This window comes from Equus przewalskii, chromosome 3 (genome assembly GCF_037783145.1).
Source record: "Equus przewalskii isolate Varuska chromosome 3, EquPr2, whole genome shotgun sequence".
Classification (NCBI taxonomy): domain Eukaryota; kingdom Metazoa; phylum Chordata; class Mammalia; order Perissodactyla; family Equidae; genus Equus; species Equus przewalskii.
Window position 1 is genome coordinate 78,072,953 of NC_091833.1, and position 27,145 is coordinate 78,100,097.

Genomic DNA, 27,145 nt, shown 5'->3' on the forward strand with positions numbered 1-27,145 from the left:
AATAAGCCTACCTGACTTGGTACAGGCTCCCAGCAAGTTCACAATGTTTAAATGCGGCCCCAGGTGAGTCATTATCTTCAGTTCCGACATGAGAGCTTGTTTTTCACTAGATCTGGCTGTGGCTGTTGAAGAAATAAATCACATATCAGCTCAACTGAGCTACTTACTTCCTAGAAAAAGCCAAAACCTGGCTAATCCTGTGACTGGATTATTATTCTATTTGAAAAGAGTCTAAAAGAGAAACAGATAGTTACTCTCATGACTAATCTCTAGTCTTTAGGATAAAAAGACATCACTACAAATAACAATTCTTGATTTTCCAACATACAGGCAACAAGAACAAGCTACATAAACCTAATGGATGAAAGAGTCTAAATACACATAAAACCTAGACTCAAGAGAAGCAAGATCTAGTTAAATTTGGTATTTACTGGCTGTGTGATTTTGAGCAATTCACTTAATAGCTCCATGTTCAAAAAATCCCCAGGAAGGGGCACTTACGTTTTAGCATCTTCACAGCTACTTTCATGACAGGTTGGGACCGGCTTAATCCATAAGCAGTTCCTTCGACCACTTTCCCAAACGCACCAGATCCCAGGATACGACCTGTGGGCAACCAGAACCATTAACATACACAGAAGTCAGGCGTCTCAGCAGCTTTATTTACCAGCATCGGGGGTGCACAGCTGGGCGGTGTTTTTCCTGTACGGTGTAAGCATAATGATTCCTCCAAGTCATCATGTCAAAACCAGAATTGAACCCACAGGGAAGGAAATTAGTATAATTGCTTTTGTCAAATAACATTTGCAAGGGAAAGGAAAACAGACGGGGGGGAAAGGAGGGTGCAGCCCTCCCCGGTGTGAGCACTCTGTCTACCAGTTCGCGTGCTGAGCTAGACCGTGGGCTCCTTGTACTTGCTTTCTGTGGCTCTTGCCCAAACCTCCTGGGTCTCTACCCTTCTGTTTTCCACATGCAAACAGGGGCATCTTTTGCATCAGTAAATCCTTATCCACTGGAAATACTTCAGTATTCGAGATAGCCCTGATTCCAAGGAGTGATGAAATAAACTTCCAGCTGGTGTCCTCACTGTCTATTTGTCAGGGAGAGCAGAAACAGCAAAGACTCAACACGCCCTGGAAGCACAGCCCTTTGCTACATGTTGGGAGAGACAAAAAGAAATGGAAGCTGTGGCCGCCATTCTCAAAAAGCTAACAGTCTAAAGGAACATTTCCCATAGTGGTCAGTCTCACCATGGAGAGCCAAGTCAAGGGCAGCCTCAGCTCACAGGGGACACGAACAGCCAACACTGCCTCTGACTGCCTGTCTGCACTGCTGGAAACCGTACCTGGAAAGGAGTTGCTTCCATAGCAACCTGCGAATACACAGGAGCAGCAAGACACAGAAATGCCTCCTGCCAGATTAGGGATGTTGCCCTTTTTTTCCCCATATTTTATTACTTTTTAACTTCCCTAAGCACCTCATTCCTTTTGGTAAATCGGGGCAAAATATAATAAAGAAAGCTTAGTTCCCAGGTATAAGTATTTGAAATTGGGAGCAGCTCGGGTGTCTTGTTTGATTTCAGTTTAAGTAACTCTTTACAAGACCTAACCTTGCTGTTTTTTGGAATGAGACAAGCGGATAATTAAAAACCGCCTTTGGCATCCTGCAAAGTACATACCGTTAGAATATTCATAGCTCTAACTTTCATTTGTCTTTGTCCTGTCTCCATTCATTCAGGATGTGATTTAAAAAAGAAAAAAATCCCCTGGACTAAAGTTTATGTACTTGGTCTCAGCCCAAGATTGAAATATTTGAAAAGCGTGTCATAAGTTGGCTTGATTATTTTTACGTGTTTTTGCTTTAAAATGCACCTATATTTTTATATTCTATATTCTAAACATATATATTCTAAAGAAGTATCATACATCTTCAGAATGTACTGGATAAAAATATATTTTGTGGTTATCCTCATGCATTTCTCATCTGTTCTTTTCAGTCACAGAAATTCACCTCCTTTTCAATTTGTGTCATTTCCAAAGCAAATTGGAAGTGGCAGCCCGCCTCAAATTCTCTTCTCCCTTTGTAAAATTTTCTTTAACTATAATTTGCTATAGAATGAGATTAAAAAAAAATCATTTCAGTGATTCAGTGAACTCATTTTCAAGACAGAAAAGTATTTCTGGAAGCCAATTTCTATTCCCTCGCTCTCACTCATCACCAGCTCAGGTCCCTGTTCCTCCCCAGGCATATAGAGTAAAGTTGTGTACAAATCAAAAGGGAGCCTTGCGAGACCACCCGGGAGGAGCTTACCAAGCACGAGGCCATCTCTTGGAAACTCCCATCTCGAGTCATAAGGCAGCTGCATCGGGTCCACATAAATATATTCATGTCCATCAGGGCTGATTGATTCAATGACCCTCCAACGAATTTCGTACCTCGGTTTCTATAAACGACCAGGACAGGGAACTGGTGAATCCCCAAAGTTGCAATGCACCAGAGCTTAACTGCAGCAGCAAAGCCACTGGATACAGTAGGATCCAACAACACTCACTCAACATACAATTACTGAGCTCCTTCTCTGTGCTAAGCACTGAATTACGTTGCTATTCTTCTCGTTCTTATTGGTTTCAAAGATTTTTAGTTCTTTCAGAAAATATCTACCTGCTTCCAAATGACAACCAGGACAATAAGTGAGATGATCACAATCACCAACAGCACCAGGACCGCAGCTGCCACTGTGAGTTCAGAACGTAGAGCTAGAGGACGAGAGAGAGGCACAGTGGAGAATTCGCATGAACATGCAGGAGGGCAGGAAGGCAGGGTGGCTGTTTCTGGGCCAGAAATCTCTCAATAAGAGGTGGGGCGAAGCATGAGAGCTGCCTGGCGCATTTTAGCGACGGGCAATACCATCTCTCAATTATCCACACCCATGAAATCACTGCAACTCTTCCCTTAGATGAGAAAGGGACAAAATTCCATTGGGAACACAATACTTTTTCCAAAGGTGCTCCAACATTAATCTCCCAGACAGAATGTGAATTGGAATACAAAGACTGATAAACAAGATTGAGAGCTCCTGGAAGTTCCAAAACTTCAGTTTATTTTGAAAGGCTGCATTTTGTTTACATTGTTTCAGCTTCATTATTTATTTATTTATTTTAAGAATTCAACCTGTCTCAACTGTTGCAAGGAGCAACAAGGCAGAAGATCCTCCTTCCTCATTCTCCCTCCTCATGCTCACACTAAGAGACCGGGTAGCTACACTGTTGGACAAGCAAAGTACCCAGGGGCCTCTGCAAGATGCAGTTTTGAATCTGAATCTGAAAGAAAGGGCTCCCACACAGGTGCCCAGAGGAGGCCCTTCAAGAGTACTCAAAGCTGAATTTCTGCCTTGGGACCTTCATTCCTATCGGACCCCATCTAGGATTCAAAGTCCTGCCTGAGGGAGAAAGGGCTCAGCTGATGACTGAGGAGCAACTCACTGGGAGCCACCAGCTTCAGCTCTCGGTTCTCAGCCCCAAGGAGATTCTTAGCCAGACACCGAACGGCAATGGTCTCCTCCACTTTGGCAAACGTCACTCGGCCCTCCACAGTACTCCTGTCTCGGGGGTGGACCTCCGTGATGATGTTTGAGATGTTGTTAGCCAAAATCGTCCACGAAGTTTCATTATTACATCTGGAGAACAAAAGGACATAAATATAGAGCCAATTAATGGGAGTAATGGAGGCGAGTGGGGCAGTGAGAATGATCTAGGACGGCAAGCAGTTCTGACCTCGTCTACATTTGGGGATGCTACAGGTTGATTTTCTTATTTTATGTGCATATTAACATTAAAACTAGTTTGCACACACCCAAGAGAGAATAACCTACAGGTAGATAACTGGAAAATTAACTGTTTATGAAGGTGAGGCAGAGATAAACAAGTTCAATCTAATGGAACTACCAAACCTAAGCCTTGAACCATAAGCAAACTGAACAGCTCAATTTCAAGAATGTTTATCCCAATTTCCCACCCCTTCAAAAAGTCTTGGGGCCCTCCCTTCTCTCCACCCACACTCTGAAGAGCCCCTAAGGTGTCACTTGGGTTGGAGCAATCCCCTGACTGAGCTATGAGACCTAGATTCCAACTCCAGTCAAGATCCAAGTCTGGTCCCTTAGCCCTCGGAGTGGGTAGGTCTAGGAGTCTCAGCCTTTGGGGGAAGCAATCGAGGATTCTGAACACAGTTGCCATGGGCGGAAGTGAGAACACGTCGCTCATGTGCCCATTTGAGAAGGTTGAGGAATGGGAGACGAAGGAGGAACTGATGAGTTAACTGCCACCAAAAAAGCAGGTAGGCAAATGAGGTAGTGAGCAGTCACATGGGCAGTATTTTCATTTATGTTCACATGCCATTCTAGCCAGCAAACAAAGTTCACCATATAAGAAATGGGAGGTGAAAATGTGGGCCGGGGTAGTAGATATCCCCTTACAGCAGCAGTTTTTTAAGTTCATCTTCTTTTCAGATTAGAGACCCTTTGAAAATCTGATAAAAGTCATGGACCTTCTCCTTACAAGTATTCATGTACACACAAGTACACGTGCGCGCGCGCACACACGCACACACACAAGGTCCATGTTCGGAACCCTATCTTGTAGTTTGTGAGACTTAGGCCAAATAAGAATTACAAAAACAAAAAAGGGCCAGTAAAAGAAACAAAATGCATTTGAGGTACTTTGCGTCAAGGAAGAAACATTCTGACCACAAATGAAAAAGGAACATCTGGTTTCCATACTTCTTAATATCCTTGCAAATCATCCACTCAATGTCAGGAAGAGGGGTCCCTTCAGCTGTGCATCTCACAGTCTGACCCCCGGTAGAGCCATGGTGGTCGTCGACCAAGTCCAGAATAGATGAGGGAACTGCAAGAGGTGGAAAGAAGTCGGAATTGAGTGGTCCGTGTCCCCACCCTTCCAGGAACTACAAAGTGGAATATGAGCTCAGAACTGCCTTACGTAGCACTCGAACCCACAAATCAAGTAACCACCCGAGAGACAGCTGAAATGAGTTGGGCGCATAATCACACTCCAGTTTGGACAGACCCATTTGGTTAAGAGCATTTTCACAGCTTCAGTGTTTTGGGATCTGTGCCCTGTGGTGTTTCAAATCTGGAGTAGGAAAGCAAACAGCCCCTGTGGTTATTTGGCTTGAAAAGCAAGGAGACTCTTAATTATATTATGGCTTGGGATTCAACTAACAGATTCAGCTAAAGTGTAATCTACAGCATCATTTACCACAGTGCATCTGTGGGATATTATTAGGTTTTAAAGATGTTTTTTAATCCATCATCAAATAAGTTAGAAATACACTAATCCCTATATCACAGATTTACTGTGAGGGTCAAATGAGCCCACCTGAGACAGTACCTGGCACGTGGCAGGTACTCAGCAAATAGGTGCTGACCCTGAGTGTAAACAGACTTGGGCACTCCCTTCTAGTAAGGCCATTGTGCAATGAACGTCTACAAGAGAAGCTAAGCAAAAAGCCCAAAACTCTCTGGAACAATCTAAACTCATCTGGACCAAAAAGCATCATTTCACTCTTCCCAGAAATAAAGGTGCCAGACTGAGAAGCAGATGGTAAGGAAGTTGTTGGAGCCTAGGAATTCCCAGTCAGACTATTCTAGAGTAGCCTGGAACCTCCCAGAATTATGCGAATTCACAAGTCCAACAAAGTTATCCCTGACATGTGACATCTCCAGTCTCTGCTTCTCATGAAAAGTGTTGCTTTTCCCTCCAATGACCTGGGAGAAAAGTGCCAGGCTTTCCTTGGGAGACACTCACTCACTGAGCTAGCAGTATCTTAATACCGCCCTCACATACCTTGAGTTAAGAGTTCAAAGGTATAGCTCTTTACATCATCTTCATTTTGAACTACAATAGTATAATGACCACTGTCTTCTTCCTTTGCACGGATCAGCTTTAATTTGCTTCGGTACCTGAAGAGAAGAGAACTTTGTTTCAGCAAGTAGTAGCCAAATAAATTCCAAACGTTTAAGCAATTACCATATTCAACTTAAACTTTAGTTTTGTAAAAAATAAAAATATCTTTTTTTCTTGTCTGTATCATCGCTTTTCTGGGATTTTTGATATGTCACTTTCTACATGGTGAAGGTCCGGGTTGTAGACACTGAATTCTTAAACAGAAGACCAGACATTTTCAGATGAGCAATGACTTAGGGGGTTACAGGAACAATCAGCGGTGGTCAGGCCTGGCTCCTGAATGGGAATAAACACATCCCAACTTGCCATTTTTTTAAACCCTTGATTTTTATCTTTTTAAAAAATACTTGCTTCCCCTAAATATCCATCATTTAGATGGTCCAGCCAAACAATGGAACATCATTGGAAGAAAGAACAAGGACACTGTCTGTGTATTGATATGGAAAGACCACCAGGATATAACATTTCTACCTGCTTGTATTCACTTAAAGAAATTCTGGAAGGTTTCATAAGAACCTAATGAAACCAATGGAAGTATTTCCCTGTGGGTGAGGAGGAGAGGTAACCTGGACAGACGGGGACAGGAATGGAGTGAGGCTTCTGAAAATGTACCTTCTGTATATTTGAATGTTTTTAAAGCACGGGATTCCATAAGCTAGTGAAAAAAAATAAATTAGAAAAGTATATTTCTTCATACTTTATTAAAGGGAAGTTTCCGCAAAAGATTTCTTATACGTATTGACAATGACATTTGGCCACACATGTGTGTGTCTATGTGTGTGTGTGTGCATCACCGAAATATTTGTCCATTCCATTGTCCTTCTTTATGAAACATCACAGTGTGGAAAAGCAGCTGGAGTGGAGAGGAGGAGCCCTGGGCATGGAGTGAGAGAACCTTGGGCACCAGTGAAACTCTCCGTGCCTCAGTTTCCTTATTTGTAGCATTGGATAACAGCATGCATAGCACACAGTCATCCTGAGAATTAACTAAGTGAAATTACACATGTGAAAGCATTTCATAGGCTCAAAAGTGCCCGGCAAACGTAGTCTTCTAGCCCAAGACACCAGGCACTAGGACCTGGGAGGAGAGCATGCTGGGCTGGTCTTGTCCGGCTGCCCCACACTGACCGGCTTCAGGACTGGAGTTCCTCAGGCACACCAGGTGCTGATTATTAACACAATCCTCTGGCGTTCATTTTCTACACTCGTTCAGCCAAGAAAGCCGGAGGATCCACTAGTTCTACACTCCAGGAAGCCACATCCCCGAGCCATTGTGGTCATCCTTCTGTTCCCCGGCCCATAATGGGAGCTAGAGGACTATCTGCTGGAGGGACTCGAAACACTTCACAGGCCGCCCTCCTGAACCACTCACTTGGCGAGCCTTGTGCTGTTGTTACTAATAATTATAGCTTGCAGACAGCGCTCACACAAGCGTTTGAAGAGTGGGCTGTGCCACGATCACCCCGCTCCTCTCTGGCCTCACAGCCTGGTGGAAAGTTCGGCACAACCCACCTCGGTGCGCCTTCATTTCGCATCATCAGAAAGCCCTCCAGCTTCAGTATTCCACTTCTTTTTCTATCACTGTTCTACAGAGGTTGTAAAATTCCATTTTCTCAGACGCCGCTTCTCAATGACACGTGGAATTTAGTTCAGAAAGAAGAAAGCAAATCCTGAGGTGAAGTGAACTGACAAGAGAGGTTCTGTCTCCTCTTCCCTGAAGCCTTGACATAGAAGACTGGCTTTTGTCTCTCAGGGATGCTGTCTGTCAAGGACGCAGGGCTGGATTAGCCGGGCCCTTCAAGATATCCTTTCTGCTCTTGGATTCTAATCAGAGCTCAAAACTGCAAGAGTCCTCAGAACAGCATCTGACCCAAACCCCTGCCTTGAAGGACATAGGTGTGATTAACCCTACGTTATAGATGAGGAAACTGAGGCTGAGGGCGACTGACCCAGAACTCCAGCACTAGTTAAGAGATGAGAGCAGCCTACCGTCCACTAAAAGGGCAGAGGTCCCAGCTATTCACTGTACGTTCTCTCCTAACCAAATTTAACCAGACGCCACTCTTATTTCCTGTGGAGGCCTCACTAGCGCAAATGTTTCAAGTTAAGCCAATGAAGTTTTCTTTCAAGTGGGTTCATGTGATAATTGACTTGCCAATGGAATCGCCATGCATGTCTACTTGCAATATGGATGATGGCTATCACGGAATATATATATTCAACCCAAGTGGGTCCAGATTTTACTTTCTTTCCTCCACCCCTGGCTGGATCCAGGAACCTGTCTTTCACTGGGAGCAGAGATTTTCACTTCGTCTTTCTTCTTATTTCATCGTTAACTACTTACCAACATACTATTACCACACTGCAATGTTATCATGAAAGGTGCTTGATTTGAAGTATCTCCTTTCTCAGATGCTCAGTTTTCTAGACTGACTCTTGGGTTGGGATGTAAGACACACATGAACCATAGTCTATCTAGGGATAAACAATAAAAAGAAAAAGCAGACTAGGGAACGCTGTTTCTTTACCTTATTTCCTGGATCTTTTCTATGTCAGTGGTGATCTCAGTGAGATTTTCGATCAGAGTCAGGTTGTCCTTCAGCCAGGATATCCTAGGAGGCGGGTAGGCCTGCACATCCACCACAAAATGTTTGACCTCATGCAGGTCAACGGCTTCCAGCCGGCTGAAGTTGGGTTTGATTTCAATGAAGCCTTTCTCTGCACAGGGAAGAGTTTCCATTAAATAATGATTCCCGCACAGCGGATCCCGAGCAGTACAGACAACTGACATTTCAGAAAGCAGACTGTACCATGGACAGAAATGGTGACTTTCTTCATTTCTTTGACCTCCCTGGTGGCCTGGCGGGCAGCACATTCGTAATCTCCACTGTCTTTCACCGTGGCCTCGGGGACGCTCAGGGTGTACACCAATTTGATGGACGGGACCTTGATTTCCTCCAGCATTGTGATGCCTTTGCCTTTCTACAGCAGAAGGGAGGAAAAGCGACTTTAAAAAGCTGGCTCTGAAGAGTGACCCTCGTTAAACTATGGACTGTGGGTGACGACGATGAACCACTCCAGGTTCCTCGATGGCGACAAACGTACCACCTGTGGGGATGTTGCTAATGGGGGAGGCTGTCCATGCAGGAGGGCAGGGGCTAACAGGAAATCCCTGTACCTTCCGCTCAATTCTGCTGTGAACCTGAAACTGCTCTAAAAAACAAAGTCTAATAAAAAAAAAATTTTTTTAAGCCAGTTCCTTAGAATATGTTTTAAAAGGATGTTTAATAACATAGTAAAGGGGTTGTGCAATACTGCCAAAGGAAAAAGGATATAACAAAGTACTATTTACAGTATGATACCTATTAATTATTACATTTATCTATGTATACAAAGTATTTAAAGGATTTATCTCTCTAAAATATTAACAGTGATGCTCTGGGAAATGGCTTTTCCTCTGTTTCTCTAAACTTTATAAAGTTACAACAATAAACCTGCATTACTTTTATTATTAGACAAAAAAATGTGTTATATAAAATGATCCTTTGATTATAGACTTTTGGGCCAAATAGCATGTACTTTGGTTTGGGGGTAAAAAAATTGATCTTCAGTGAATGAAGGACCAGCCCCAGTGGCCTAGTGGTTAAGTTCAGCACACTCCACTCCAGCGGCCCGGGTTCAGTTTCCGGGTGCAGACCTACACCACTCGTCTGTCGGTGGCCATGCTATGGCAGCAGCTCACATACAAAACGAGGAAGATTGGCAGCAGATATTAGCTCAGGGCGAATCTTCCTCAGCAAAGGAAAAAATAAATAAATAAGTAAAAAGAAATGTTTATGTTTTAAGGATTAAAAGCAATCGAGTATAAACAAAAAAATCAAATAGCTTCATATTTCAGGGAAACGTACATATATTGGACTATGAATGAGGCTCATGAGGCAATATTTGAAAATGCCCAACTTCCAATTAGATGCCCCAGAGAGAAAGAAAGAGGCAGCAAAAGTATGTGGGAGAGAAACAGATAAAAGAAGAAAAGCCATCAAATGCCAAAAAGAGCAGGGAGCTGTTATTTACAAATCAGGAGTGAAGAGAAAAATATATATATATGGTTTTTGTTCCCCCTGAGGCTGCTGTATTAAGCATCGTGAATCACTTCTGCATTGGTCCACCACAGCCTTTCACACTTGGTTCTCTTATATACCTACCATAATGCATCAGAATGAATGAGAAATCCCCAGTGTAAATCCCCAGTGACCAGAGATGCCATGTGGCCCCCTTTCCCCAATTCCATCTCCACTCCTCCCATCTTCTTCCTCCTTCTGTGCACGGGCCAGCATCTAGCAGAGTGCTTGGGATTTAGCAAACATCACTCAGTCTTTGCTGAATGATTCACTGAACGTGAGCCATGCAAAGAAAGACCAGGCAGGGAGGAGGCAGAAGTGTCCTGGGTGACAACGAAGCAGAAATGGAAGGGGGGCAGGCAATCAACATTATCAAATGCCTCAAAACCCAAAGGCATGGGAGCCAAAAGAATGAGAACTAATGACTCTCAGCAATTAGAAAATTTTAAAACCCATTAGTTTTTTGGTTTTCTAATTTTTTTTGTTGTTATCTTGTGGCCATAGACCCTTCCTATTTCTTTCTGACTTATGAAAAAGAAGGCTCAGTATACAACGTTCATGCATTCTGAAGGTCCTGGTCCAGCTTTTGTCACCGCAAACTCTCCCACTGCTCAAAGGGCCATAAAGTCATCTAGTCAAATGTGCTTCTTGTAGAGATGGGAAGCTCGGTGATGCGCCCATCGGTGGCTGGTCTTTTGAACCCTGCTGTGCTCCACTCCATGCCACAAGGAGACTTGAGGGTACCTACCACTTCTCCAGGGTAAGTCCACTGAAGGTCAACCACCTCGTTGTTAAAGACGGCACAGGTGACCACAATCGTTTCCCCCGACTTATACACAGTCTTAAGAGCTTCCATCTCTAGATCAAGTTCTGATGTTGCTATTAAGAAAAGAACAAACACAAGGACCTAAATATCCATAGTATAGTTAGGATCTTACAGGTTCAGCTTTTTGTTTTTGTTTTTTTTTTAAGAAAACTACTGAAAAATAATTTGCAAACCACTTTGATCAAGATCAAATTTTGAAAATCTCAGAAGCCTTGATTTTGTGTTGGCATACATAATTTGGCATTTAGTTACAATACAAGATAACAAACACACACACAAAAATAATAACAGTAAAAATAAATTCCAATTAAACAGAACACCACACTCCTGAGTATTTGGGTTGATTATGGCTATCTTCGTTCGCAATCACCTTACCGACATATTTGTTCATTTAATCAACGAACCTTTCGAGACCAGCACTCCTCCAGGTACTCTGCTCCTCCCCCGTCATTTATTCTCCTCTTCTCTCCCACTCTGCTCCCCAGTTATTCTCAGCACTTTTCTAGAACCTAGCACAGTGCCTGGCATAAAGAAACCCTTAATGAGAGTTAAGGGCATACTCGGCTGCTGCCATACCTTCATGGAACTGTTCAAAAAATCTGCTGACCTAAACACAGATTATATTTTCTCATTCACATTAACCGCTCACATCAAAGGGAAGAAGTCTACAACTACAAGCTTTTCTTAAAATCGAAATCAGTTTTCTTAAGTTACTGAAGTTAAACAAGGCGTCCAACCTCCACAGGTGTGTGTTTGTTTTTAGGGCCTCTGTAGTCAGGAATGTGAGTAAAACAATAAGAGGCTTATGCAAGAAAAGAATTCCTTACAGTATTTTGAAGTCAACTGATGAAACACGAAATCTTACAGGGGTGAGAAAGCGTTTGCCTTTCGTCATGCTAAGCCTCGTATTACTGTTGCCACAGAGGGCAGCCCAACAGTGCATGGTACAGGTGGGGTCTGGAATCCTCAAAGGTTCAGGGTCTCCATCACCAGGGACTACGATTAAAAAAAAAATCCTACCTGCATCTGATTACTTTGCTTGTAACTCTTATTTAAAGAAGGAGGGAAAGGGTGCAAGTACCTTTTAAAGCATAAACATTAAATGGGATGGTCCGAAACTTCTTCCCTTTGACGGTGGCCTCGCAGATGTAGGGCCCGACGCTGAAGGTTCCGTTAAAGCCCTGTCTGCTGTCGTAGGAGGCGAGTACCACCCCGTCACTGCTGAGTAAGGTCACTGGAGTCTCAGGATCAGTCGTGCGACAAGGGATGATGGCAGAATCATCATCCTCCACGATGACTAAATAGTCTGTCATTCCTAGAGGTACGAAGGCCACATCAGGGTCTGTGGTTTAAAAGAGAAAGAAAAACATATGAGGCATTAATTTCACCTCTACGAATATATGCAGAAAAATTAGCCCACTGTCACTGATCACATTAGGTATGAATTTTACCTTCACACATGTATCCAGCGGCATCACCCCACTGACATTAGTCATTATCACAGCTGGAAGGTAATTTAAAGTATGAACAATACCAAATTGCCTGCACCCTAATAAAAAATACTGATGATAAATATAAATATTAGCCAGGAACTGAAATCAACATTTAAACAACTATTAAAAACAAAAAATGGCCAATAAAATAAGCAACTCTGTTCAAAAAGAGAGAAAAATTCATAATGTTTAAATTATGAAATACTTCTTTCTAAAATTCCTATGGCCTATAGTCAGTGTTATTGAAAAGTAGTACAGAAACCTAGCTACTGAAAAATAATCTCTCAAGTAATAAATAAAATTTATAATTTTCTGAGAATTTCCTTTTCAAAAGAAAACCAGCTCCTTAAGCTACTCTGGTAAGAAATACTGACAGTCTTAAGCGTCAGTTTCAGAAAGGGCCCCTCCCTCTCCATTCTTGCAAATAGAAAGACGGACTGTGTGACAACACTGCAGGGCCTGCTCGGATGGTGTCTGTGCTGGGGGGAGGGAGGAACAAGAATTTTCCGACAATCTTCGGAGGATCCAAACTCCAAGACTCATGCACCTCAACAAACCCACGTTCCTACCATTCTCTTCACAGCAGGGGGACATTGATGTGTGAATGAAGTTGAGGTGACATTCTAAATATCTACCCTTTTGAAAAAAAATTCTTTATTCTTAGGAAGAAAGGTTCATCTAGATCAGTGTCATGAAAGCAAGGAGGGTCTAGCAAGACGAGGACCCAATGAGAAGAGCTTGAAAAGAAAAGGCGGAGAGGCAGGAAGACCCACTTCAGAAATCCCCTTCCTCCATCTCTGCCAAGACAACAAGCATGGAGACAGTTGTGAATGGTTTGTATATGTTTATTTGTTTTAAACCAAGTCCTCTAGCTGTAGCTCGCTTTAATTCATCTATCCACATACTAAAATTGTCATTACTTGAATTTGTGTTTCAAGTTCCAAATTCTTGAACTCTGTTAGCAAAGCTTCCAGCAAATAAAGCTGCGAGTTCATTTCAGGTTAAAATAGAGAGTCTGAAATCCACAACACATCAGCCAGGGCTTCCTTCAAAATGCAAGTCTTCCCCACCACCATGCACTGTCTATGCAATGTTTAAATAACATCATGGGCCTTCTTTTAACAACTGTCCCTGGTAGAAGCCAATATATACAGATACAGATAGAGATACAGGTACAGAGACAGAGACAGATCATTACAAAAGAGCACACAGGGAATGTGAGGTGGGCGGTAGACCATATGCATCCCAAGGTGAGGACTACGCCTAGTCAGCCAGGGTGGCTGCTATGAGAAACACCACACATCCCTCCAACTCCAGGGGCGGCTCTGAAATCCATCGCAACCCAAGGCCACGCCCTCCAGGGATGCTTCCAGCCACTGACAGTGGGGAACGGGGGCTCCTTAGGCTGGATGATTCCCAGACCTTCTTTACACAGAGCTCTAGGCCTCATCTGCCAGCTCTCCTTCCCGCTCTCCTTCACTCATGATCATACATACCACGCATTCAGATGGGTCTCCCAGCCTCTGCTGGGTCCCTCCCGTTTTCTCTCCTAAGCCTCTCCCCTAATAAAACCCTTGCACGTCTAACCCCATCTTACTCCTATCTTGGCATCTGCTTCCCAGAAGAAAGGAGACAACATCATTAGTATGGGACTTCCCCCAACTTTTAATTAAAACAAAACAAAAAAATCCCTTCCAATTCATCAGGAGTAAATATATGTCTTATCGAACTCTGAAAAACAGCATGGTTATTTAGAAGCCATTATAATGAACTATAAGCAACTCCAAGAGAGGGCCTACCTAATAAATTTTTATGTCCCCACCACTTAGCAGTGCCTGACACACAGTAAATGCACAGGAAGTATTTGTTGAACTTGACTGAACTGAACAGAAATTAGCGCATTTCAGATTTTTTGCACAATGCCAATAAAAGACATGCCATAATAAAAATGATTTTCAAAACTTAATACAGTCCCAAAATGTTGATACTGAATTTCTTGATAATGACAATATAAATGATCTGGAATTAATTTTGTGTCTTCTGCTGAATTTTTCAGATTTTTCTCCAATAAGTATTTATTATTTTTATATCTTTAAAAAACTTTAACACAGTTAACAGCAGAGACAGGACAACAAGGAGCTTGGTCCAGGGGATGCCGCCAGCTCACCTGGCACATAGATGTAAATGCGCCTGCCTTCGATCTCGCTTTCTTCTGTCTGCGTGTGGTTGTAATAGCAAGTGTACAATCCCGTGTGGGCTGCTGAGGCACTGACCACTTCCAGCACCGTCACAAAAAGGCCACTGTTGTTTTCCTCATTTCTGATTTCCACGTTAGGGTTCTCTTCTTCAGACATGGGGTACTGCCAGCTCACTTCGCTCTCCCCAAAGCATCTCAGAGAAAAGGATGAGTTCAGCTGCACAACCTTTTCATCTTCATTTGGGAGGATGGAGGGTAATGAAAGCTGGCAGAAGCTTAGGCTGGGCCCTGTAAAAGGAAACACACTCTGAATAGGATGCCGCCAGAAGGGACGGGCTCACCCAGAGAACTGAGGGAAGCGACAGCAGCAGCTTATACGAACAATGGCCATTTCTACGCAAAAATCCGTTAGCCTGGAAGCCCATGAAAGGCCCCCCATTATAACAGCCACCGCATCTGCTGAGGGCAGCAAAGGCTCCAGAGGCCTCAACAGCACCCCCCGCCCAAGCCCCCGAGAGCCACCCCTCCAAACGTTCAAATGGATGGAGGGCGTTTAATTCCAATTCCAGATTTTAGACTCTTATGGGTGACCATAAAATATCCCAAGACAGCATAAGCTCAAGTCCACATGGCTTCTTTACTGTCCACATTCCCTCCAGAGATCTCCCTCAGCTAGAAATGGGCTGAGAACAGGGGCAGAGAGGCAGACCGAACAAAGCACAAAGCAGATTTGTGCTCAGGAATTACACATCTTCCCTTTCTTACGACGCCCTGGCATGCCTTCTCTCTAATGACTTCCAGAAACCCAAGCTGCACGCTGTGGATTTTCATTCAAAAGTAAGAATAACTAAAACCCTAGAGTGGAAACCTGAAAGTTCATCTTAGAACCGAAAATTGCAGTGTGGCTTCCCCTGCCTGTAAAACCGACAGAACAGATATCGGGACTTCATTAATTATTCATTTACGGTTTCTAATCTCCCCCGGAGCCCAATGTGGGAATCCCACCCGACTTCAGCGTGTGCCCACTGTGCTTCCTGCAGCGTGTTAAGATACAAGTTGTGAGCGCATCTGGGCCACGATCATCTTGTAGATGGGGTATATTTAGCGGGGTTTAGAACTACTAAATCACTGACCTCGCTCAATTCTACCGTAGCCATGTGGATAAGACCTGCAGACACTAACAGGCTTAAGTTAACTCCTCAGACTAGAAAAACATTGGTTTCATGGTAACGTCTGCAATGCCCAGTAAGTAGCTCAACAAATGGCCCCAGTGGCCTCCGCCTGGTAGAAGAGAGAGAGTAATATTCCCCCAGGAGTCAAACATTCTACCAGTCAGATTCCAAGGGAACAGGTGGCTCTCAGATTTTTCAGCAATTTAAGCATCTTCCATTTAAGACAGGTATGACAAGACAGGTATGAGTTCCTAGAAAAGAATTCTCCATGATTTATTTCCTTTGGACATTCTTGAATTTCTCTGACCCACCTCTACTGGAAACCCAAGTCCTAGACAGCGGAAGAGGGTAGTGGGTGAATTTAGACTATTATTTCGAACAACATTCCAACGCCAGGATTATGTATCTACTAAAACTGCCACTGGAAAGCATTCTTTTTTTTTTTTTTTTCTTTTTCTCCCCAAAGCCCCCCCGGTACATGGTTGTATATTCTTCTCTGTGGGTCCTTCCAGTTGTGGCATGGGGAGGGCCGCCTCAGCATGGCTTGATGAGCTGTGCCATGTCCGCACCCAGGATCTGAACCAGCGAAACACTGGGCCGCCGCAGCGGAGCGCACGGACTTAACTACTTGGCCATGGGGCTGGCCCCTAGAAAGCATTCTTTTTGAAATGGAATTAGTGCAAAGGGAACTGAAGGATTGTGGTCACTTTAGATAATAGCCTATAATTGTCTACTTCTCTTCACTCTTTTGGATGGTATATGCAGTATATGCCCCCCGAACACAGAACTTAGAGGATCAGGCTTCCCCCAGGACAACAAGTTCAGACAGGACTGGGACCCATACCTGTGAGGAGACAGCCTAAGACCAGGAGTGCCCGATGGCAAGTCCCCATAGTTCTGGAAAACTGCAAAAGTCAAAAGTCAAAAAGAAACAGTGTTAGCCAGTAAAACACCTGGGAGCCTAGTCCTCTGTGTGCTTGCACTATGGGAATGTTGATAGCATCACTGTAGTCCAAAACATACCGGTTTAACAAACACATGGACAAAGAAAACAGTTCAGTGGTTACCAGGGGAGGGGGAGTGGGGCATGGGCACAGGAGGCGAAGGGAGCACCTATGCGGTGAGAGACAAGAAATAATGTACAAGTGAAATTTCACATTGATGTAAACTATTATGAACTCAATTTAAAAAAAAATCTTTAGCTATGAACTTCAAAAAAAAAAAAAAATCCTAGTTTAAGATTCATAGTTAAAACAGTAAGATGCCTAAGAAGAAAGAATCAGATGCCCTGAATAGCCCCCCAGATCATGACAGGAGCCATCTGAAGCTGAAACCCTTTTTGATTGCATGCAGCTTGCAAATTCCAAAGTCTCACTTTATTGTCCTGGAATGTGTCCAAGAGTACAGAAGGATTGTTCCTTTTAAACCATTTAAATTAAGAATGTGAAAAACAAATAAACATATGTATTTACTCAACTTCCAAACTTGAGCTGTTTTTGCTCAAAATGTGTTGTCATTTGCTTCGCGTCTTGCTACAGAAAGTACATGAAGGTCACATCTTCTACAACCTTTGGAAAAGATGCTTGGCTACAACAAATATCTTTTTTTTTTGGTGAGGAAGATTGGCCCTGAGCTAACATCTGTTGCCAATCCTCCTCTTTTTGCTTACAGAAGACTGTTGCTGAGCTAACAGCCATGCCAAGCTTCCTCTATTTTATGTGGGATGCCACCACAGCTTGAATTGAGAGCAGTGCTAGGTCCACTCTCGGGATCTGAACCTACAAACCCTGGGCTGCCGAAGTATGCGAACTCAACCACTACACCACCAGGCTGGCACCATGCAACAAACATCTAAAGTTTTTGCAAGTCCCACTGATAAAGGTCACTTAAAGGATGTCACTCTGTGGTCCGTAGGCCCATCCCAGGCTCAGGCCTGGACTCCCAGCCACCTTCTCCTAGGACCTGCTGCATTCACAATCTGGTTAATCGAGGCCAAGGCCGGAAAGCCCAGGGCACAGGCATGGAAGGAAGAGCGGTAGAGAAAGTGAAGAAGGGAGAGGACAGGGGAGAGGAAAGTGTGACTCCATTCCTGAGTTTCCAAAGGGAGACCACAGGCTCCCATTCGATGGCAGACTGATGACTCGTTTTCACGTTAGGGTTAAAGGTACCTGCAGAAACCACGTTCTCAACTCTGATTTCCTGCAACAAAACCTGGGGAATGGAAGAGAAGGGGAGAGAGAGATCGAAACTGAATGTCCATAAGACACAAACAGGGAACGCAGTGGGCAAGAAGAAAGGAAGGAAGGATAAGGAAAATTAAAGGAGGGAAAAATTAAAGAGGGGCCCAGGTTGCCCTGTGGAAAAACCACTGAAGAGCCATTCTGGTCGGCCCTCTGCAAAGGCCCACTGAGGTCACTGATAAACTCATCTTACCGAAGTCAAGGAAAAGGAACTGTAAAGCGGCTTATGGGTGTTGGGGCCGCCCAGCACCCAAGTTTTAATTGAAGAGGCCCCACTGAGGGGCCCAGGCAGGGGCACAAGCTTTAAGATAACCCATAAAAAATCACGTAAGCATTGGCCTGGACGTACTGGATCCCTGAGTTGTTCAAAGGCCCAACTCATGCAATGGAATGAGTTCGTGAGACTTAATTTGTTCCCTCTCTGACTTTGGAAACTAAGTTGTGTGTACATGATCCTTGAGTAAACTGTCGAAAAAACAAAACAAAAAGGGAGGAATTTAATGTGTGCCTGTGTTTAGCCCTCATTTTTTTCCCTTTTTTTTTTTGGTTGGAGAGGATCCAGTAGATAACAGCCCACTAGTTCCTGGTGGAGCCTGATCACGTAATGTCGCTTTCAGGTGGCAAGGCGCCCTGCTTGCAGAAATCAGCTTTCTGCTTCAATGAATTCTACCAGGAAAACGGAGGAGGAAGAAAGGCAGAGTGTAAGATGGAATGCTGGTAACCAGGCAGGGGGTGGGTTGGACAGGACACAATGATAATTCTGTTTTCTCCAAGACAGGAATGAGAAACCAATATTTACTAAGCCAAAGTTTTCACATGTATGCCATGTTTATTAATAATAAAACTGTGACATATTTGATTTTAAGAAATGCCAGTTGAGGCTCAGAGAGGTTTAGCAAATGACCCAAATTCACACAGCTGGTGGTTAAGCCAGGATTCTAACCCGAAGCCTGTGTGAGGCAAAAGCCATTGCTCTCTCCAATCCACCATATGGTCTCTCTCAAGAGAAGGTCAGTGTTTCAGCCTTGTGTGTGTGCTCCCCTGTCCCCCCACCCCCACCCCGCCAAACTATTTCCTAATGCAAATTGGGGCCCTGTTTTCCTTCTCTGCTCAGCATAGTGAGAGGAGCACAATTGCAGTGCTGTGAACGCAAATGTATTTTGCACAATGCTGGCTGGCTGGCTGGCGGCTTCTGCAGATCCTGGCATGTGCCCGGGATGCAGGGTGTCCCCACCGCTGCGGTGACGGGCACAGCAGGCCCCAGAGCCAGGCTGGCCAGGCTGATTTACCACAATTAGCAGTAAGGGCCTGTGTGTTTGTACATATAAATATCAGCCTCCCACCGATAATCCACTTAGCGAACTTCAAAGGAACCCTCCAGAGCCAGCTCGATGGCTGGGGTTTTATCACATTTATATCCCTTATTTCTTCAGCAGGGTTTGCCAACACAACGTCTCTAAAGCGTTCCCAAGCTCGAGAGAGGGGCTCGCTGCTCTTACAGGGCCGGCTCTGAGGTGTTTTCTGCCCTGGTTGGGCCCCACCAGATTTCCTTCTGTGCATCCAGATATGGTGGACCCGCTGCCAGCAAGGATTATTTACTGACATCCAAAGTGGGCAATGAAAACAGGGCCTCAGAGCGAGCGATAATGGTGCGAATACTGAGAATCAGCATGTGTTTGCTCAAGATTTCAAACTCCCTTCTCTGATAAGAGTGGTTCCCTGGCTAGGAATCCAGGCGTATTTGTGAAGTTCCACGTCATTACTCATCTGTAACTCTGACAATTTACTGGTGAATAATTGCAGTGTTGCCCTATAGGGAGGTGATGGAAAACAATGGGAGAGAAGAGAGGCTTCCCTGCCGACTGGCCCTGTAGAGAGACTCTTAGGAGTCCGTCTTGCTATTTCCCAGCTCTTTTCTCCTCTAGGAGTAAAAGCTCATCGTTAATCAGGAACCCCAATCCTGGAGCTTATCCAAAAGTCAGATGTGCAAATATAAGTCACTGAGGTTACAACTTCAGAGACACACGGCACTTCATGAGTCAGCAAGAACAAACCACTTTGCACGGAGGAACGATGGACTTCATCCAAAGCTTTCTAAAAAAAAAATCATCATTTCTCTCATGCCAATCTGTGTTGGACTTCCTCTATAATCACAACTCAGAAAGCATTGCCACAAGTCAGAGACACAAAGGGGGAAGAGATCTCTGCCACGTCCACCCTCAGGCAAGTGACTTGTGGTTCTGTCCCCCATTCTCTTGTCCTTCTCTCAAAAGATATGATGAACATGGCATCGGACTGGGCTCTGATCTCATATCTGACAAGTCCACCTCTCTGAACCTCAGTCTCTTCTTCTGTAAATCAGGACCAATAACGCCTGACGTCCTGGCCTGCCTTACCACAATGTTGTAAAGACTACATTACATAGCTTCATGGCAAGTGCTTCAGAAACTGCAGCTATTGGTTTTCATACAGACTCTTTTTTCTGCAGCCTCCTAAGATGTTTTAGATGAGAGGGACCTCAGAGTGGCTACTTCAATTTCTACCTACTGAGAAAGTCAGGCCCCAGAGGCCATTCGACTTGCTCTGCATCACTTGCACAGTGGAGAAGCAGATCTGAACTCGGATTCTGTGACAGCCTGGTGTAGCTATCAGGACTACTTTAAGTTGAACCACAAGATACAGTCACATAAACAGAGAAACAAATCTGTTTGCAGCCACTAACAGGTTGCCATCTCTGTCCCTGCAAACAGAAGTGAAGAGCCATTAATCGTGACTCTATCATCGAAGACAACATGCTAGACAGTAAACAGAGAGCAAGCGACACGAGAGCAATTTCCAGATGTAAGAGCACAACATTCTTCGCATGAACCCAGAGAGCCAGCTCCCCGATCACCAACCGCACAATGCATCCTGCTGCACAGCCACTGAATATTGAATTTCACCCCACCCTGGCATGATTAAAGGCCACACGAGACTCTCTCACAGTCCCAAAGCCACTGATGACTCCAGGATTCAGATTTCCGAGGGTCAGTTAATTTCAGCTCTCCTAAGTTAATTCTAACTGTGAAAATTACATATCCTGTTTTTTTCCCTGTGACAAATGTTCTCCTCAGTCTCGTAACTTCAGCCCAGGGGATCCAAATGCTGGTCTACACTGGTGGCAACTTCACCGAGGCTGTGTTTACCAGGATCTGCACCCCACCAGAGCCTGTTCTGTTATTTTGAGCTCCCTGAGCTCCATTAGACATTCCAGTGATGGGTGGGGGCTGGAGTATTTTTACACGGGAGCATTTTATGGGACAATCTGAGCTCATAAACCCTTCTGCTCTCCCCGCACCAGATATTTAACCATGGGAGACTAAAGTGACACTTCTTTTAATTGTCACCAAACTGGTGTGGCTCCTAATGGGACAACCTTAGGTGCAGCAGCTTTTAGTAGACTTGAGTTCCAGATCACCAAGCCCCTGACACTGGGACTTCAGTCATAAAGGGAAATGCAAGTACCCTCAGAAATAATCGGATGTGGTAGATCAGCGCTTTGCTCATTACATAAATGCAAAGGATTAACAACTAACGCGAAAGACTACACGAAAGTCCACAAAAATAAATGATTCTCGCAGCTTCATAGGAAAAGAACACCAGTCAACATCTGTCACTTGGTCCTAGCTGGCGAAAAACCGCATCTTCCTGACGCCACGACCCATTCCCCGCAGAGGGTCGTTGCAGTTCTCAGGTATGACCAGCAGATGGCAGTGTTGGCCCGAGGACCTGGGACCCAGAGTTTGCGGGGACGCAACGCCGCAGAAGTTCTGTGCTAAAAATTTATGTCCCAAATCTTAACTTCCAATCTCTTCCTTTCTTGGATTGTACTTTTAGGCTTCGTGGTGACCTCAGTTCAAAGCCCGCAGAATGGAAGCAGGAATAGGGAAACTGCTGCCGAAAATGCTTAACTCTCTCTCCGCGGGGCCCCAGGAGAATTCGGCGAGGGACAGACACCATCGCCATCACCATCACCATCTTCTCTGGGAGCGGATCCGCTGGGGCAGCGGGGCCTCGGGAGCCAGGAAAGCGACGCTGCCATTCCAGGCCGCAGAAGGTCAGCAGGAAAAGCCGCTCAAGAGGAGGCTGGGGGTGCTCAGGGTTCTGCCCCTCTCGGAGCTTCCGCCCACTCGGAGGAGGGAGACCACCTGGGCCGCGACGGGTGGGGGCCGCGACGCCGCTGCCCGGCCGCGCTGCCCAATCTGTTCGCACACCATTGTCACCCCTCGTAAACCCGCCCGGCGGGGGCCGCGACGGCTGCGCAGCCCGAGAACCGCGGGCTGATTGGAAACGACTGTTCCCGTTGCACAATAAGGCAGGGTCGTAAACAAACAAACAGCAAGAGGCCGCCTGCGCCGCAGGAGAACGTGCGAGGGGCTTGGAAACAAAAGTCGGCCACTCCTCCTCCGACAGCGCCCGGGACCCTCCAACCTCCGCCTCCTCCGCTTCTCCCACATCTAATGGTTATGACACCCCCTCTCTCATCCCCAAACCCGGGGACCTCCGCCCCCCTCTCGCCCACCCAGCGCCCCTTGGGCCCACACAGTGCCTGCGAGGCGTCTATTCGAGGTCTCCCGAAGAGGGGAAGGTGACCCAGGTGAGTGGCTCTGAGCCCCCGGGTCTCTGCGCCGCGCTCCTCAGCGGCGCCGACCGCCCGAGGCTGCCGGAGAGGGGACCGCGCCCCGGGAGCCCGCTAGAGGGCGCGGCCGCCCCGCGCATCTTACCCGGCTCGCTCGCTGGCTCGCCCGCCTGCCGCTCAGCCTCCGGGTCCCCGACAGCGCAGCCGGGACCGCCGCTCGCCCACCTCCGCCGGGGAGGTTCCGCGCTGCCCCGTTCGGCCTCCTGCCCCGCCACACCCCCACGAACACGGCGCGGGCCGCTCCCCCTCCCGCCGCCTCCACGCCCCCGGCGGCTCGGTCCCCTCCGCGGTGGTGGCGACGACCGCCCGTTCCGGGGTTCACGCGCCCCTGCCCGCCGCGGTCCTGGCCTCAGAGCTGCAGCGGCCGCTGCGCCCCAGGCGCGACGCTCGGCGTTTGTATTGTTTTCAGCTGAGACCTGAGAGGGGCCGGGCAGGGTGGAGGGAGAGGGGCCGGGGGGGTTTAGGGTTACAGTCGCGCGCCAGCGCCTCCTATGGGCCCGAAAGCGACACAGCCGCGGGCAGCTGCTAGCGGAGAAGGCCGGGGCGAGCCGAGACGGCGCCCCTTCGGCTTTAAGAACCCCGCATCCCCGGTGCCCCCCGCTTGCCCGACGCTCGCCTCTGCCGTGGCTGCCCAGTGCCCACTAGCGCCTGCCTGCGCCCTTCGCCCCCCTTTCACGGGGAAGCGGAAAACTGCGGCAGGCAGGGAAGGAAGCGCCCCAAATCCGAGGTCCTCTTTATCCCCTCCAATCTACATTTCCAACTGATCCCTGGCTCACTGTTCAGTTTAAAACAAAAGGAAATGCCGCCGAGCCACTTCAGCAAAAGACAAGCACCGGCAGAGCCTGGACTAGGGCGCGGTGGGGAAAAGCAATTTGCCCCGACCCTACATCCCACGCGGGGGGCGCGCCCTCAAGACCTCCCCCAACTCTAGCCCCGACGGCTGATGCTGCGCGCGGACCCCGCGAGGCTGGACGCGAGGGACGCCGAGAGCCGCACCTTTAGGTCACCGAGCAGGCTTTTAGCTTTTCCCCCAGAATTGCCACTTTTCCATCAGCAACATGTAACCCCGTCGCAGCTCCCCGGAGGCCAGAGGGAGTCCCACCCGCTGGGATCTGCAGGAAGACGCTGGCCACCACGTCCCCAGAACGCGTCTCGGCGCTGCGCGCCGCCCACGGCCGGTCCCCAGGAGGCACAAAACGGGCCCGCCTCGGCGCCAGACGCGTTTGCAGCTGGAAAGCCCGGCCCGATGCCCCTCCCCCTACACCCCTCCCAGCCCGCGCCCCGGGAGGAAAGTGGACCTGGGGCCAGGAGCCGGGGCTCTGCTTCGGGTCCCTCTTGGTCTGTCTAAAGTCTGGTGCAAGGGCCGAGGGTCAGCTACGGGCTCCCTCCCGGTGCCTCCCCCCACCTCCTCTTTCTGCCTTCCCCTTCGCTCTCGGGACTCCAATCCTGGAGCCCAGCTACACTTGAGTCAAACCAAAAGCAAGACTGTGCAAGCAGGGACTGACCAGGGCATCGTCAAAGCGAGGCTTGTCGGGCCCTCGCTTGTCGGGGAGCGGAGGAAGGGCCCCCTGTGTCGTGAGGATTGTGGAAAGAAGGAAGCCGAGGGTGAAGGAAAAGAGGAAAGGGACGCAAAACAGGGTCCGGGCGGGTCAGACGGGGTTTGGAGGAGTGTGGTGGACGTAAAAACCCGAGCCAGCGCGGCAGCGGATGGGGTGCGCACGCCGGGGACGCCCCTTCCTCCCCTCCAGCCGCCCGGGGGTCTCGCTGGGCTCTGAGTTGTTAGTCTGATGAGCTGCGCGGCTGACTGTCGTGCCCCGTTTGCCCTGGATGGCTCTCTCTGCTCTAAAAGACTGTCTGGTTCTGGTCGGCAGCGACAGAGGCGAAGCGAGTCGGTCCAAAATGTTGAGCAATTCGGCTGCGGAGCCAAAAAGCCATTTCCCACACTGCCCAGCCCCGGGCTTTTCCAGGCAGCTCGGCTGGCGCGGGGCAGTCGGCACCTGGTAAGGGCCATCCACACCACCTCTCCAGCCCAGGTTTGCCTCTCACCCTCGGAGGAGTGAGTGGCAAGTCCTTCCAGGCATTCTTTCTGCACATCCTGAGGTCTTAGCCAGGGCTGGAGCAAAGTGCAGGACCGGCGCTCTGGTTGCGGGAGACACCGACAGCGGACGGACAGACAGCCCAGCAATTCCTTCCCAGCAGAGACGCGAGGCCAGGCCACTGGCAGCTCCGCACACCTGGCCAGGCGGCCGGGGCTCCTGGCCCCCTCGGGCAGCCGCACTCGGGTCGGGCCACACTCCCTCTCGCTTAGAGCTGGCCGCGACCCTTTCCGAACAGAACCGCTGATCCCAGTAGTTTCCGAGCCAAGAGGACGCCGCCCGCTCCCCTGGCGCTGCCGGGAGAAGTTAATCTCACGTGTAAAAGCCGATTTCCATGGGGATAGACGGCGGAGGAAGGAGGGGCGCGAGGAGACGGCTAGGGAGCGGGCAGGGAGGCCGACACAGGGAGTGGAATAGAGAAAGGGGGCACTGGAGAGGATGAAGCAGGCAGGGCGAGCGCAGGCGGCGAGTGCCACGCATCCCCGCGCGGAAAGGGGCACGCGAGGCGGGTCCAGGGCTCGGGTGCCTGGAGGGAGGAAGTGTGGGAGGTTCTCTCCCACCTTGCTTTCTCACCTGGGAACCAAGTTTCTCCGTTTCGAGTCGTCCTTAACTTCCCCTAGAAGTTCAGCACTTTTCTGGCGACCTTCCTTCCTTCCTTCCTGCGGCCGGGACTGGGCAGTAGCAGAGCCCCGGGGCTTTGCAGAAACGATTTCACCGAGGAAGGGGGCGCTCCGAGACGGGTGGGGGTGGGGACCACAGCGCACAATGAGGGCCCCTTGGAGCGCAGTTCGAAATTCCTCAAATCCCAGTTGCTGGAATGCGAGGCGACGATGACTTCTTTACTCGAGGCCAAATGTGTTTGTCATTACTCCAGACCGCCTGCCTGCCCGCCCGCCCGCGCCGCCGTCGCCCCCGCGCTGGGGCGCGCAACCCGAGCGCACTGCGGGGCCGGCGCCCGCTCTCCCTCGCACTTCCCTGATCCCACAAACCACTAGGGAGCTCCCCAAGTCCGCGCCGCGTCTGCTTATCTTGCAGCCGCCACGGTTGTGCTGCGTCTGGCCCCAGCTCGCACCCGGCGCAGCGCCGTCCAGTAATTACGCGCCCTCGGCCGGCGCCATGTGCACCCGGCGGGCACCCAAGGTCCAGCCGTCTCCAGCCGAGCCTTTCACGCCTCCTCTCCCCGCAACCCCCTCCGCGCCCCACTCGATGCTCCTCTCTCCCCACCTCCCCCGGTCCTCCAGCCGCGCTCCACACCACCGGCTGCAGCGCTGTCCCGCCAAACCGCGGGCGAGGAATGAAAATACTCATTAAAAACCTGTCGCCTTCCAGGACCCACTGCCAAGAAGAGGGCAAACACCTCTGCCCCCACTCCCAGCATTACTTGGTGCTGGTCCCAGTATACACGAATACCACCCCCAACCCTAAAAGAAACCTCAAAAATGTAAGCCTGAACAATTTCTTTGGGAGGCCATAGAGTTGTTAGAAAAACACTGCTTTTAAAAATAGGTCTGGAAAATGTGTTTTTTTAAAATCCCTAGACTTTCGAACTCTATGGTTATCTTCCCTCCAAGTGAAGTTTATTCAAAATAAATTACTCTCTAGACACACTGCTAGAATTCAATTCCAATTTTTTTTTTCTCATCGCCCAAAGTTTGAGTGAAGTTACTTCACTTCCAGCCCAGAGGGCCTGATCAGGGACTTGTCTTAGAAGCAAAAATCATTTTTTCTCCTCCCTTACCTTCTCCTTCTCTGTCAATTCGCAATGAAAATCCTACATATGGAGTAAAAAGTGTGTCCACGGCCTCCAGTCCTCTCCTGGAGTCCCCTCCTCTGTTTCTCTCCCTCTAGCTCCAACTGTAATGGGCTCAAAAACCGCTTTTTGTAATTGATTCAATGTTATAGTCCATCCTTCTAAAACTAATCATTTGCTCTAAGTAAATAGCTGTCAGGAAATGAAGCCCCCCCCCTCCCTTGGCCTCTTCAAAATAAAAGTTTCCCTCGAACTCTGTGCGCTCTGAATCTCCCAGCCTCCAGATTGCGCCTTCGCTTTTTGCTCTTACGCAATCAGGGGGTCCAGCCCCAACCCCCAGACTTCGACAACAACTGGGGGGCGGGGAGAAGCAGACCAGATGGGGTGGGGGTGGTGGAAGGGGGCGGTGTTGATGCTCTGCCGGGAAAGAGGTTGGGGAAACTACAAGCTGCCCATCATTTCCAGAATGAGTTTGCCTCTTGATATGGAGGATATTTTCCTACGCTGCTATATTGCTATGTATTCTCTTCGAAAGGAAAAAAAAAAGAACACGTAAAATTGCAGTTAATGCCCAGAGAGAATATAAATGTG

At 47.7% G+C, this 27,145-nt stretch overlaps 1 protein-coding gene across 5 annotated transcripts in view; it reads right to left on the bottom strand.

Moving 5' to 3' along the window:
• Positions 1–26,841, bottom strand: part of PDGFRA (platelet derived growth factor receptor alpha) — a 44,264-nt gene extending 17,423 nt beyond the window's left edge. Inside the window, exons 1-15 of one of the 5 annotated variants that reach the window (XM_070612895.1) lie at positions 26,543–26,757; positions 25,378–25,616; positions 16,635–16,695; positions 14,589–14,906; positions 12,010–12,270; positions 10,851–10,981; positions 8,792–8,963; positions 8,510–8,699; positions 5,862–5,977; positions 4,775–4,901; positions 3,483–3,676; positions 2,662–2,756; positions 2,311–2,443; positions 502–606; positions 12–122 (exon numbers count right to left, since the gene is read on the bottom strand). In XM_070612895.1, coding sequence (XP_070468996.1) covers positions 12–122; positions 502–606; positions 2,311–2,443; positions 2,662–2,756; positions 3,483–3,676; positions 4,775–4,901; positions 5,862–5,977; positions 8,510–8,699; positions 8,792–8,963; positions 10,851–10,981; positions 12,010–12,270; positions 14,589–14,906; positions 16,635–16,683 — 2,002 coding nt within the window. In that variant the 5' untranslated portion in view covers positions 16,684–16,695; positions 25,378–25,616; positions 26,543–26,757. Of the gene's footprint in view, positions 1–11; positions 123–501; positions 607–2,310; positions 2,444–2,661; positions 2,757–3,482; positions 3,677–4,774; positions 4,902–5,861; positions 5,978–8,509; positions 8,700–8,791; positions 8,964–10,850; positions 10,982–12,009; positions 12,271–14,588; positions 14,907–16,634; positions 16,696–22,793; positions 22,926–23,704; positions 23,916–25,377; positions 25,642–26,542 lie in introns of those variants that run through there. The other 4 variants (XM_070612896.1, XM_008522198.2, XM_008522200.2 and 1 more) reach the window with 4 other exon arrangements.
• Between the last annotated feature and the right edge of the window lie 304 nt (positions 26,842–27,145).